This window comes from Penaeus vannamei, chromosome 10, assembly GCF_042767895.1.
Source record: "Penaeus vannamei isolate JL-2024 chromosome 10, ASM4276789v1, whole genome shotgun sequence".
Taxonomy (NCBI): domain Eukaryota; kingdom Metazoa; phylum Arthropoda; class Malacostraca; order Decapoda; family Penaeidae; genus Penaeus; species Penaeus vannamei.
In genome coordinates, this window is record NC_091558.1 from 20,179,682 (window position 1) to 20,194,681 (window position 15,000).

Consider the following 15,000-nt stretch of genomic DNA (forward strand, 5'->3'; position numbering starts at 1 on the left):
AAAGAGAGAGCCAAAAACCTTAGAGCCCAAAACCTTAGCCAATGACCCACCAACACCTACCAATATGGATGTTCAGCTCGAGGTACGGCGTGAAGTGATCGGGCCAGGGGAGACTCAGGTATTTGATGAACTGCTGCACCTCCGTGGTGATGACGTAGGTGGTGAGACCCATGGCCGCCACGCAGTAACCGAGGCTGCCCAGGCTGTTCAGGTGGCAGCGGCACCATCGCTGGAAGGAGGGGGGATGGCGGTTAGGTCTTTGTAGGGAGATAGATCGATCGATCGATAGATAGATAGATAGATAGATAGATAGATAGATAGATAGATAGATAGATAGATAGATAGATAGATAGATAGATAGATAGATAGATAGATAGACAGAGAGAGACAGGGAGAGAAAGGGGGGGAGGGGAGAGAAAAAGAGAGAGGGGGAAGGGGAGAGAGAAGAGGGGGGGGGGAAGAGAGAGAAAGAGAGAGAGAGAGTGGGGGAAGGGAGAGAAAAAGAGAGAGGGAGGGGGAGAGAAAGAGAGAGAGGGGGGAGAGAGAAAAAAAGAAAGAGAGGATGAGGGAGAGGGGGGATGAGAGAGGGGGAGGGAGAGACAAAAAAAGAGGGGGAGGGAGAGAAAAAGAGAGAGAGGATGAGGGAGAAAGGGGTTGGTGGGGGAGAGGGATGGAGGGAGAGGGATGGAGATGGTGGTTTGGAAGAGACAGACAAAAGGAAGACACAAAGAAAGGAAGGGAGAGAGATATCCACATACATAAATAAACACGTTCAATATTTTCTTTGGTAAAAAAAACAACAACAAAAAAAAAACACATGGATGATAAAAGTGTTTTATCCCGCCATCAAAAGTAATTCAATGCTACCAATGTATAGTCTGGGACTTTAAAGGCAAATCCCTGCCCACAAAAATAAATTGTAAAACTTCAAATAACAGGTTAATGCTATCATTTGATTCTCTTAATCTCTGTAATAAGATTATCTACTAGAATATTGTGTGTATAGAGTATATATACACGTACACATGCATTGAAATACACACACACGACGCACACACACACACGCACACACACGCAAAACATAAACGCAATCACACACACATGACACAAAAACACACAAACACACACTCACACATGACAAACACTAACACACACACACACACGACACAAACACAAAAACACACACACACACGACACATACACACACGACACAAACACAAAAACACACACTTACACACGACACAAACACAAACATAAACACACACACGACACAAACACACACACACACACACACACACACACACGACACAAACACACACGACACAAACACACACACACACACACGCGACACAAACACACACGACACAAGCACAAAACACACACACGACACAAGCACAAACACACACACACACGACACAAACACAAACACACACACGACACAAACACACACACACACACGACACAAACACACACAACACAAACACAAAAACACACACACACGACACATACATACACGACACAAGCACAAAACACACACACGACACAAGGACAAACACACACACACACGACACAAGCACAAAAACACACACACACACGACACATACACACACGACACAAAGCTACAAAAACACACACTTACACACGACACAAACACAAACATAAACACACACACGACACAAATATACACACACACACACACGACACAAACACAAACACACACACGACACAAACGCACACACGACACAAACGCACACACACACACACACGACACAAACACATTAATGACACAAGCACAAAAACACACACACACACACGACACAAACAAACAGCACACAATGACACAAACACAAACACACACACGACACAAACACACACACACACACGGCACAAACACACACAACACAAACACAAAAACACACACACGCGACACACACACACACGACACAAACACAAACACACACACGACACAAACACACATACACACACGACACAAGCACAAAACACACACACACACGACACAAACACGAACGCATAATCCAGATAGATTGATATCTTAGACAGAAACCTACATATGCAATTTCCTTCCACTGACAGGATTGAAGATTTCCCGAATCTCCTTCGTTTTGCACATCAGTCGGTTCAGAAATCCAACTTAGAAGAAGCCGGTGAAAGTTAAAGAAAGGAGAATGAGAGAGAAAGGTGAGAGAGAGAGAGAGAGAGAGAGAGAGAGAGAGAGAGAGAGAGAGAGAGAGAGAGAGAGAGAGAGAGAGAGAGAGAGAGAGAGAGATGAAGAAACAGAGAGAAAGAGAGAGAGGTGAGAGAGAGAGAGAGAGAGAGAGAGAGAGAGAGAGAGAGAGAGAGAGATGAGAGAGAAACAGAGAGATGAAGAAACAGAAGAGAGAGAAGAAGGAAAAGAGAGAGAGAAAGAAACAGAGACCAATAGAAGAGAGAGAAAGAGATGGAAGAGAGAGAGAAATGACAGAGAGAAGAGTGGAAAAGAGAGACAGAGTGAAATTGAGAGAGAGACAGATAAAAGAGAGAGAAAGTGATGAACAGAGAGAAAAAGATGAAGAGAGAGAGAGAGAGAAAGAGAGAGAGAGAGAGGGATGAAGAGAGTTAGAGAGAGAAAGGGAAGATAGTAGAAAAGGGGCTCTTGCACTCATTATCTCGCTTTTTTTTTTTTTTTTTTTTTGAGGGCATGGTGAGGATGGGGGGGGGGGCAATAACCCTAAACAATAGTCCTCATTGTGTGACATTCAAAACTTTTATGGCACAGCGAACTTTAACCCAGGCCTTCCCGAGAGTTTTCGTGGGGGGGGGGGCGTAGGGGAGGTAAGAAAGAAACGGAAAGAAAAAGGGAAACACTAAGAAGAAAATGGAGAAATAGATTTATATGTGCATTTATATATATATATATATATATATATATATATATATATATATATATATATATATATATATATATATATATATATATATATATCACTAATTCAAAGTCCCTTCTATATCAACCTCACGTTATTTTCACAAATCCCGAAGGAGATAAATATATAAAAATAGCCCCTCCCCTTCTAAGAAAAGAAAAAGAAACACACACAAAATAAAGAAAAGAAAAGTAAAAAAGAAAAAACATAAAAGGAAAGACACAGAAGAATAAAGATTTTTTTGGTCCTCGACCCTTTCGCACACCAAAAAAAAGAAAGAAAAAAAAGAAGAAAAAGAAGAAGAAGAAGAAGAAGAAGAAGAAAAAAATGCAAATAAAAGAAAGGGAAATTGTTCCGTTGCTTTCATGTTGCAACTTTGGTCATTTCATTGCCTCATTTGGGTCGCTCACACGCTATCAAAATACCTGCAAAACCCGCCTTTATCCATTTGATTTTCATATTAGTTCGCCCTTTTTTCAAATAGTTTAGTGCTGATAATGGGATAGTTCAGTTTTATACTTATTGATGTGAATCGCTTTGTGGTATTATTTTTTTTGTGGTATCAATGGTGATTAGAATTTTAAGGCGGAAACGTAATCACAATATTATCATGACTTTTTTAAATCACACAGAAGGATGTATGTAATTGTTGAAAGTGATTTAGTCAGGAAAAAAATGTATTTGATATTTTGTTTCTTTTGTATTTTCTTTGCCTTTTTTCTGCATCTTTCATTCTTTAAAATGTCGATAATAACATCTGGGGAAATGGTAATAGTAATAGTTATAATAGTTGTATTAGAATGATAATGGCAATATGAAACATTACAATAGTTATGATGATAATAATGACAACACTCATAACAGCAACAACAATAATGATAATGCGAAGTATCACACATTTAGTTTCCTTGCAAGTCCGTTTTCTGTGGTGGGTCTCACTTGATTTCACCGTCCACGGATCCGGTTCTCTAATAATCTAAACCGCTTTTGCTAACCAATCAATTTACTCCTCATTGTAAGCGTCTCTCCTATAAAGAAGTAGAACCAGTTTAACAAAGACACACACATACCCACACTCACTCACACGCACACACATACACACACAAATTCATGTACACACATACAAATACACGTACACGGTCTGACTTTCAAATCAATATGATCCGTTTTCTTTCTGTAACTCGCACGCTTTGCAACCCTCGCATATGCAATATTTTTCACACTTTCATCCAACTAACGCACTCCTCTAAAGTTGGGATTGCTGCATATGTGCAGAGAGAGAGAGAGAGAGAGAGAGAGAGAGAGAGAGAGAGAGAGAGAGAGAGAGAGAGAGAGAGAGAGAGAGAGAGAGAGAGAGAGACAGACAGACAGACAGACAGACAGAGAGAGAGAGATTGTTGGAATTGTATGTGTGCAGAGAGAGCAAGAGAAATTGTGTGTGAGAGAGAGAGAGAGAGAGAGAGAGAGAGAGAGAGAGAGAGAGAGAGAGAGAGAGAGAGAGAGAGAGTGAGAGTGAGAGTGAAAGATAGAGAGAGAGAGTGTGCATATGTAAAGTGTATGTTTTCAAGTACTACAAATTTTCATCAGTCCACATCCACTCTCAATTTCACCTCTTTCTTTCACTCTTGATTTATCTTAACATAGGCGTCTATTTCTATCTTCATGTATACGTGTGTCTTTACTTATCATTAAACGAACACATACTGACATATAAATGCTATTCATATACAAGTTTCCAAGTCCTAATCTTAGTGTAGCTATTGCTGCAGCTGAAATCCAACTTAAAAGATAAAAGTTAGATAAAAGAGAAAGAGTGAGAGGAGAGAGAGAGTGAGAGAGAGAGAGAGAGAGAGAGAGAGAGAGAGAGAGAGAGAGAGAGAGAGAGAGAGAGAGAGAGAGAGAGAGAGAGAGAGAGAAATAGAGCTGTGGGGGTTAGTATAATTAGAGGTTTCCTAATATTTACAGGTGTTGTAGAGGACGGCCATCCCACCGCTGCCACCATAAAGGAAATTGTACCCCTCCCCGTCCCTTCATATTTTCCTGTAGGCCTGTTATTTGCAATCGGATACGACAGCTTCATTATGCAAAGGGGCAGTAAGGCCTAAAGCTGTAAGTTGGGGGACGTGCGTGAGCCCTAGCGTGCAACACGGCCGCCCTTGCAACAGATCAATAGCAGTTACGGGCGAGAGCAGAAATGTGCAAAATTTAAGCGAAATTGCCGTCTTCATGAATCTCACTCGCACAATGTGAAGCAACAGACTGGGGAAAGGGAGCCGAGAGAGAGGCAATAAATATGGTGTTATGCATTCTTATTGTTATTTCATTTGTTTCCTTTTATTGTTGTGGTGAGAGAGAGACGGAGAGCGAGAGAAAGGGAGGAAGGTAGAACGGAAGGAAAAAGTGGTAGAGAGAGTGAGAAAGGGACAAAGAAGAGAGAGCGAGAAAAGGAGAGGAGAGAGGAAGAAAAAGAGAGGAGAGAGGAAGAAAAAGAGAGAGAGAGAGAAAGAGAGAGCGAGAGAGAGAGAGAAAGAGAGAGCGAGAGAGAGAGAGAGCGAGAGAGAGAGAGAGAAAGAGAAAGAGAAAGAAAGAAAGAGAAAGAGAGAGAGAGCGAGAGAGAGAACGTGAGGGAGAGAGAGAGAGAGAGAGAGAGAGAGAGAGAGAGAGAGAGAGAGACAGAGGCGTGGGGAGTGAGAGAGACAGATGGAGTACGGGAGAGAGGGAAAAATGGAGAAAGAGAAAGAGGAAAGGAAAGAGAGATTGGAGAAAGAACATGACTGGAGACAGACAAATAGACAAACAGGCAGATAGATAAATAGCCAAACAAACATAAAGACAAGCAGGCGGACAGACCCAAACAGGAGAAGACAAACGGAGACAGAGAATGAGAAAAAAAAAAAAACCCGCATCAAAGAATAAAAGTTCTTGCAATCAGCTCACACTATACTTTGTGATTTAGAGGAACGTAACTCGTAACTTTCCTGAGTGATTTTGGCTTCAGGAGCACTCAGAGGACCTCCTTTCGATCAGCGGAAGTCGCGCTCACGTAAGATACTAATCATCTCGAATTGAGAACACGTTTTTATACATGTATATATATATATATATATATATATATATATATATATATATATATATATATATATATATATATATATATATATATATATATATATATATATATATATATATATATATATATATATATATATATATATATATATATATATTTCCATTGATATATCTTTTATATATATCCACACACACACACACACACATATATATATATGAATTCTCTAGCGCCATTTTTCCGCAACAGAAAAAAAATCTGAACAAAAAGTAAATAATAAATAGATAAATAGAAGACAAGAAAAGAAAGAAAAAGGAAAAAAATAGGCTTATCTACATATACATACACATTCATACCAGAATGCAAAAACTCCTCAACAGGAAATCCCCGCTGCACTGGTAACACTGCAAGGGACACAATGGGAGGGGGGGTTCGGATGACTTTTACAACACTGGATCTTTTAACTTCGCCCATTCAGCTTGAGAAACGCCGGAAGATTTATGCGTGGGCGTGGGTGATAGATGGGCGGTATCTTTCCGTATATCATCTTGGAGGCGGCGAGAGCAATATCAGTGAGAAGGATGGGTTTATATTCATCATTCCTCTTAAAAAGAAAGAAAAAAAAAATGAAAAGAAAATGCTTAAAGTTGGAATGTTTATGTATATTAATCATTTCATTTGTCTGGGCTTTATTCTCTATTTCCTTTGCGCTCTCATTTGTTTGTGCGTGTATGGGGAGAACGCGAAGAGCTGGACCCCCTCCCCCTCCCCCCTCGAGCACCGCCTCCTTCATCCTGACAAAGGAGGACAGGATTCTCGTCCAGGACCTCGTCTCGGCTCCCGCTCCCTTCACCTCTTCTTCGTATATATCTTCTGTCTTATAACCTTCCCTCTTCTCACTCAAAACACACACACACACACAAACACACACACACAGATACACACACACACACAGACACACACACACGCACACACACACGCGCGGGCGCGCAAACACACTCAGACACACACACATACATACACACACACAAACACGTACATACATACATGCACACACACACAGACACACACACGCACACACTCAGGCGGACATCGGATTGTCTTGTGTCTTCTGGGACAGGCTTCATATCTCAGCGGGAATATGTGGTTCGTGTCTAGCCAGTTTCCCCCCCCCCCTTTTTTTTAGAAATCTCTCTTTTCTTGTTCAATCTGTTTCATTTTCTTTTCTTTTCTTAAAGGATTTACGTATTATTTGCCCATTTTTCTGTCTTTGATCTCCGTTTTTTTCTCCTCATTGCCTTCCCAGCTTCCTGCCTTTGAAGATGGATTTCCCTTTCTTGCCTAATTTGTTTATATTCCTCGCTTTTCCCTCATTTTTCCTCGTCCAAATTAGAATTTAATAATTTCTCCATTACTCCACATTGGAAATGAGGCTGAAAATCGCGGCATTCCCACATAAAGAAGGTAAATGAACTCTTAAATCTCCCGCACTTTCCTCCATTATTATCCCTAAATACGCTTCCTCCGTTTTCATTCCTTCATTCATCCATCTCGGCTCAGTCAGCAGACGAAACGAGCTCTCTTATTCGCACCCTCGGAATTCCACCCGAAGAGGCTTATTCGCACCCTCAGAACAACAAAAAAAGATGAGAGTGAAAAAATGGAAAAAAGGGAAAATAAAAGGGGAAGAAAATAAAAAAGCAGCATAAAAAATAAAACAAACAAAAGAAAGAAAGAGTAAAAGACAACCTAAAAACAAAAAGAAACATCAAATAAAAGCACAAAGAACAACAAAAGAAACGAGACTGCACGGGGAAAAAGGCAGGAATTCGGACAATGTGATACGAGGCCAATATTACATGCTCAGGAATGCCTCCTGCCGTCCAGTCTCGAGAAACTCCTTCAAAGGACTCCGGACATGGCACGAGATGTCCTGGCGCAAGATTTAATGTCAGTTCTGCATCTTATTTGCTTTGAATCTCTGTCTGTCTGTTTATCTATCTGTCGGTCGATCTCTGTATCTATTTATCTATCTATCGATCTGTGTATCTATTTATCTATCTATCGATCTGTGTATCTCTTTATCTATCTATCGATCTGTGTATCTATTTATCTATCTATCGATCTGTGTATCTATTTATCTATCGATTTGTCTATCTTGTTATATGTCTGTTTATCTGGTTATCTATTTGTCTATCTATTTATCTGTTAATCTATCTATTTCGTATATCTGCCTACCTATTTATCTATCAGTATGTTAATCTCGCTATATGTCTATGTATTTTTCTGTTTATTTATTTGTCTATATTTATCTTGCGATCTGTCTATGTATATATGTATGTATGTATGTATATATGTATGTATGTATGTATGTATGTATGTATCTCCCTGTCAACAGACCAACCCATTTATATATCTAACCACTTATCCACATAAATAAATGGATTCAGTCTCCAAGACCATTAACACTTTTTATTATAACCAACTACAATATCAAAATCAATTTCCCAAAACAATATCCTTCCCTTGCTCTTCTTGCCAGATGTCGTAAGAGAGAAAATAAAAGCTAATGAGAAGTGAAGTCCGACCGAGCCAGAATTGAGCAATCTGAGATGGGTTTTTATTGCTTCGTGGGTTTATTTCCAGTTCGAGTCGCGGTCAAGGATTAGCGCAGTAGAGAGGCACACACACACACACACACACACACACACACACACACACACACACACACACACACACACACACACACACACACACACACACACACACACACACACACACACACACACACACACAACATAAAAAAGAGAAAAAAATACACCTTTTGGGCTGAAGTCAAGCGCCACAGCTGATAATCTCCTTGTCATGCAAAAGCCTTTTCGGATCCTCTCTCACGCGCTGAACAGACGGTTGCTTTGCGGGAGGGAATTCTGCTGCAGGGTTGGAGGGGGTGGGGTCGGAGGGGTAGGGGTTGGAGGGGGTGGGGTTGGAGGGGGTGGGGTTGGAGGGGGTGGGTTCGGAGGGGTGGGGTTGGAGGGGTGGGGTTGGAGGGGGTAGGGGTTGGAGGGGATGGGGTTGGAGGGGATGGGGTTGGAGGAGTTGGGTTGGAGGGGTGGGAGTTGCAGGAGGTGGGGTTGGAGGGGTGGGGTTGGAGGGTGGAGGTTAAGAGTGTGGGGTTGGAAGGATGGGGGGTTGGAGAGGGGTAGGGGTTGGAGGGGGGGTAGGGGCTTGGAGGGGTGGGGTCGGAGGGTAGGGGGTTGAGGGGTAGGGGTTGGAGGTGGGGTTGGAAGGGGTGGGGTTTGGAGGGGGTGAGGTCGGAGGGAGTGAGGTTGGAGGGGGTGGCGTTGGGGGGCTGGTGGGGTTGGAAGAGGAGGGGGGTTGGAAGGGTGGGGTTGCCGTGGGGCTGGAGGAGTAAGGTTGGAGGAGTGGGGGTTGGAAGGGTGTGGGGTTGGAGGAGGTTGGAGTTGGAGGGTGGGGTCGGAGGGGTGGGGGTTGGAGGGGGTGGGGGTTGGAGGAGTGGGGGTTGGAGGGTGGGGGTTGAGGAGTGGGGTTGGAGGGGAGGGGTTGGAAAAGGGTGGTCGGTGGGTGGGGTTGGAGGGTGTTGTCTTGGGGGAGGGATTTTGGTAAGACCTTGTGAGTGGATTTGGGGAGAGGAAGGGTTGGGGGGAGGAAGTAGGTGATGAAAGGATGTGAGAAATGGGCGGAGGGGGGAAGGGAGGAGAAAAGGGGAAGGAAGGGGGGAGAAAGGATAGGAAGGGAGGGGGAGGAGAGGAAGGAGAAGGGGGAAAACAGAGGGGGAGGGGAAGTAGGGGGAGAGGGGGGAGGGAATGAGTTGGGGAGGTTCTGGAATAGACAGAAATGGGGAGGGGAGAGAAGGAAAAGGGAGCAGAAAAGAGGAGGAGAGAGAGAGTACCTGAGAGGGGGAGAGAAAGAGAGAGAGTAAAGGGGAGGCGAAAAAGGAGTTGAGGTAGCGAAAGAAGAAAGAAAAGAAAAGAAAACAAACATCGACAGAAAGATGAAGGACGAAAAGGAGAAGAGAGAAAATAGCGAGAGAAAGATAGAGTAGAGAAGTATAACTGAAAGAGATAGGGAGAAAGGCAGATAAGAGCAAAATAAGAGCGGAGAGAAGAGAACGAAAAGGGGGAGGATAGTCAGGGAAAGAGGGGAGGGAGAAAATTAGGATTGAGGCAAAAGATTGGGACTGGAACGTGAGTCTGGCGGCGGGAGAGGATTCGCGAAGGGGGGAGGGCTAGAGTGGCGAAAAATCTGCGTGTGACGGGAATGAGAGCAAAGGGGAGGGGAGGTAGGGGGTGCAGGGCGGTGGTGGTGGTGGTGGGGGGAGAAGGGGGGTGGTTCGTGGGGAGGAGGAGGGGTTTCTGTTGGGGAGGAGAAGGGTGGGGAAAGAAGAGGGAGAGGGCGGAGGGGGAGGAGAAGGGGAGAGGGTGGGGGGAGGAGAAGGGGCGGGCATGGAGGAGAAGGGAGGTGAGAGGCGGGGGGTGGGGGGAGAAGGGGAGAGGCGGGGGGGGAGGGGAGAAGGGGAGGGATGCAAGATGGAGAAAGGGTTACGAGTATATCGCGTTTATAAATGAGTAGTTTCTAAAAAAATAAATAGATAAATAAATAGATAAAAGAATAAACAAATATATACATTAAATAAAGAAATAATAAAAAAAGTAATTTATGAAATATTCATGACGATTTCAGGTATTCGCACGAAGTTCAGCGTGTTATGCATAATTCCTAAAGCCATTAATGATAATTGGATCGGAGATATCCAGGCTTTAAGACCTTTTTTATTTTTATCTTTAACGGAATATCATATATAATTCCATTAATCACAAAATCTAATTATCATTGACAAATTAAACGCTTTTTTTCCCCCATGCTGCGAAATAAAATCTTATGACAGTATTCGAAAAAAATAATAATTTGACGATCATTTGAATTCTAATCATGAGTTGCAATTGCAGAATTTTCATCGTCGAAATAAAATGAATTAAAACGATTATGATACGAATGAAGTTTTATCATTGACTTCACTATCACGACTAATTTCATTTTCGCGTGTACATACACATATAGATATTCACATGTAGTGAAAAAATGTACATGTACAAGTGCGCTTATATATCAATAAACACCCTTTAACTACCATTCTTCACGGACTCTTCACGTGTACATGCATATACAGATATTCACATGTACTTAAAAAAAACAAATGCACGTGTACAAGTACACTTATATATCAATAAACACCTTTCTAGAACATTCGAGAACATTCGGAAACATTCGGTTGCATATTATATAAACAGAGAGAGAGAGAGAGAGAGAGAGAGAGAGAGAGAGAGAGAGAGAGAGAGAGAGAGAGAGAGAGAGAGAGAGAGAGAGAGAGAGAGAGAGGAAGATAGATAGATAGATAGATAGATAGATAGATAAAGAGAGACAGCGTGTGTGAGACGGAGAGAGAAAGAGAGAGACAGAGAGAACAAGAGTCCGGAGGGAGGAGATCAGAAAATACTAATTACATGAAGGAAGCAATTAAATCAGAGTACCAGGAAAGCTATTACTCTGTACAACCTGTCAACTCCCCATTTCCCTCTCCTCCCCTTCCTTCCCCCCCTACTCCACCCTCCCCTCTCTTCACTACTCCACTCTCCCCTCCCTCCCCCTACTCCACCCTCCCCTCTCATCCCCACTCCCCTTTCTCTCCCGTCTGCACTCCCCTCCCCCTCCCCACCCCCCCCTACTTCATCTCTCCCCTACTCCCCCTCCCTCCCCTCCCTCCCCCACTCCCCTTCTCTCTCCAAGAGTATTCTCCCCAGGGACCAGATAATTACTTAATTTGTTTCAAGCTCTCCTTCAGTCCCCTTCCTTCTCCTCTCGTTCCAGTACTCTCCCTCCTCCCCCTCCCCCCCTTGCCTCCCCTTGCCTCCTCCTACCTACCTCTCCCTTTCCTCTCCTCTCCTTCCTGCCTCCTCCTCCTACCTCTCCCTTCCTCCCCCTTCCTCCTCTCCCTCCCTACCTCCTCCTCCTACCTCTCCCTCCTCCCCTTCCTGCCTCCCTCATCCTACCTCTCCCTTTTACTCTCCTTCCTACCTCCTCCCTCCTACCTCCTCCTTCTACCTGCCTCCATTTTTCCTCTTCCTCATACCTGTCCCTCCTACCTCCTCCTTCTACCTCTCCCCATTCCTCCTCTTCCTCCTCTCCTTCCTCCTCTCCTTCCTCCCCTTCCTACCTCTCCCTTCCTCCTCCTCCCCTATTCCCAGTTCCTCCATTTTCATTCTCCGTTTCTAACTCTTGTTGATCCACGCGGTTGCCAACCATTCTCTCAGCCTTGCGTTGGTTGCTTAATCATTTCAATCTGTCTGTCTGTCTGTTTTGTGTCTACGTGTCTGTCTGTTTTGTGTCTACCTGTCTGTCTGTTTTGTGTCTACCTGTCTGTCTGTTTTGTGTCTACGTGTCTGTCTGTTTTATGTCTACCTGTCTGTCTGTTTTGTGTCTACGTGTCTGTCTGTTTTGTGTCTACCTGTGTGTCTGTTTTGTGTCTACCTGTCTGTCTGTTTTGTGTCTACCTGTGTGTCTGTTTTGTGTCTACCTGTCTGTCTGTTTTGTGTCTACCTGTCTGTCTGTTTTGTGTCTACGTGTCTGTCTGTTTTGTGTCTACCTGTGTGTCTGTTTTGTGTCTACCTGTCTGTCTGTTTTGTGTCTACCTGTCTGTCTGTTTTGTGTCTACCTGTCTGTCTGTTTTGTGTCTACCTGTCTGTCCGTTTTGTGTCTACCTGTCTGTCTGTTTTGTGTCTACGTGTCTGTCTGTTTTGTGTCTACGTGTCTGTCTGTTTTGTGTCTACCTGTCTGTCTGTTTTGTGTCTACCTGTCTGTCTGTTTTGTGTCTACCTGTGTGTCTGTTTTGTGTCTACCTGTGTGTCTGTTTTGTGTCTACGTGTCTGTCTGTTTTGTGTCTACCTGTGTGTCTGTTTTGTGTCTACGTGTCTGTCTGTTTTGTGTCTACCTGTGTGTTTGTTTTGTGTCTACCGTGTCTGTCTGTTTTGTGTGTCTACCTGTGTGTCTGTTTTGTGTCTACCTGTGTGTCTGTTTTGTGTCTACCTGTGTGTCATGTTTTGTTGTCTACCTGTGTGTCTGTTTTGTGTCTTTACCTGTCTGTCTGTTTTGTGTCTACACGTGTCTGTCTGTGTTTGTGTCTACCTGTCTGTCTGTTTTGTGTCTACGTGTCTGCCTGTTTTGTGTCTGCCTGTGTGTCTGTTTTGTGTCTACCTGTCTGTCTGTTTTGTTGTCTACCTGTGTGTCTGTTTTGTGTGCTACCCTGTGTGTCTGTTTTGTGTCCACCTGTCTGTCTGTTTTGTGTCTACCTGTGTGTGTCTGTTTTGTGTGTCCTACCTGTGTGTCTGTTTTGTGTCTACCTGTGTGTCTGTTTTGTGTCTACCTGTCTGTCCGTTTTGTGTCACCACCTGTCTGTCTGTTTTGTGTCTACCTGTGTGTCTGTTTTGCCCCCACCTGGGTGTCAATTGTTTGAGGTCTCACCTGTGTGTCTGTTTTGTGTCTACCTGTGTGTCTGTTTTGTGTCCCCTGTCTATGTCTGTTTTGTGTCTACATGTCTTTTTGTCTGTTTTGTGTCTACATGTCTTTTTGTCTGTTTTGTGTCTACCTGTGTGTCTGTTTTGTGTCTACCTGTCTGTCTGTTTTGTGTCTACCTGTGTGTCTGTTTTGTGTCTACCTGTCTGTCTGTTTTGTGTCTACATGTCTGTCTGTTTTGTGTCTACCTGTCTGTCTGTTTTGTGTCTACCTGTGTGTCTGTTTTGTGTCTACCTGTGTGTCTGTTTTGTGTCTACCTGTCTGTCTGTTTTGTGTCTACATGTCTTTTTGTCTGTTTTGTGTCTACATGTCTTTTTGTCTGTTTTGTGTCTACCTGTGTGTCTGTTTTGTGTCTACCTGTCTGTCTGTTTTGTGTCTACCTGTCTGTCTGTTTTGTGTCTACCTGTGTGTCTGTTTTGTGTCTACCTGTCTGTCTGTTTTGTGTCTACCTGTGTGTCTGTTTTGTGTCTACCTGTCTGTCTGTTTTGTGTCTACCTGTGTGTCTGTTTTGTGTCTACCTGTGTGTCTGTTTTGTGTCTACCTGTCTTTTTGTCTGTTTGTGTCTACCTGTGTGTCTGTTTTGTGTCTACCTGTCTGTCTGTTTTGTGTCTACCTGTGTCTGTTTTGTGTCTACCTGTGTCTGTTTTGTGTCTACCTGTCTGTCTTTTGTGTCTACCTGTCTATTTCTTTGTATCTACCTGCCTTTTGTCTGTTTGTCTCTGTTTACTCCTGTACTGTCTGCCTGTCTGTCTGTCTATCGTTGACAATTTGTTTGCTTATGTGTCTGTCTGTATGTCTGTTCCTTCCGTTATCTTCCCCCCCCCTCTCTCTTTCTTTCTCTTTCTAAATGTCTATCTATCTGTCCATCTGTTCATCTCTCTGTCTCCCTGTCTCTCTTTCTCCCTTTCTCTCTCTTTTTAGGGGGGGGAGGGGAATTGGGAATTGAAGGATCTGGATTGAAGGAGGGGGAAGGACGAGAGGGAAAGATGGAAGAGAGGAAGGAGAAGAGGGGAGAAAAAAGGGAGTGAATAGGAATTAAGATATAAGGAAAAGAGGTAGTTGTAAAAGTAAATACCCAAAGGAAACATAATCCAAAGAGTGAAGAGAAAAGGAAAATTTGCAAGGGTGATACTCGAAAAAAACAAATAAAGAGGGGAAAAAGGGAGAAAATTTAAGAGTACTCCCCGGAAGAAAAGTACCAAGAGGGGAAAGAAAAGGGGTAATCCTCGTAAAATGGGGAAGGGAGATTGGGCGACAGTACTTGGCAGAGGGGAGAGTGGAGAGGGAGAAAAGGGGAATAGGAGCAGTGGAATGGGGGAGAGGGGAAGGGGTGAGAAGGGAGGGAGGAGGAGAGAGGGAGAGGGAGGAGAGGGAGGGTGAAGAGAGGAGGGGGAGGAGAGAGGGAGAGGGGAGGAGAGA

General features: G+C 43.5%; 1 protein-coding gene across 1 annotated transcript in view; it reads right to left on the reverse strand.

The window, feature by feature from the left end:
• LOC113811867 (uncharacterized) overlaps window positions 1-15,000 on the reverse strand; it is a 338,243-nt gene that overhangs the window by 59,857 nt on the left and 263,386 nt on the right. Inside the window, exon 2 of the mRNA XM_070126439.1 lies at window positions 61-229. Coding sequence (XP_069982540.1) covers window positions 61-229 — 169 coding nt within the window. The remainder of the gene's footprint in view (window positions 1-60; window positions 230-15,000) is intronic.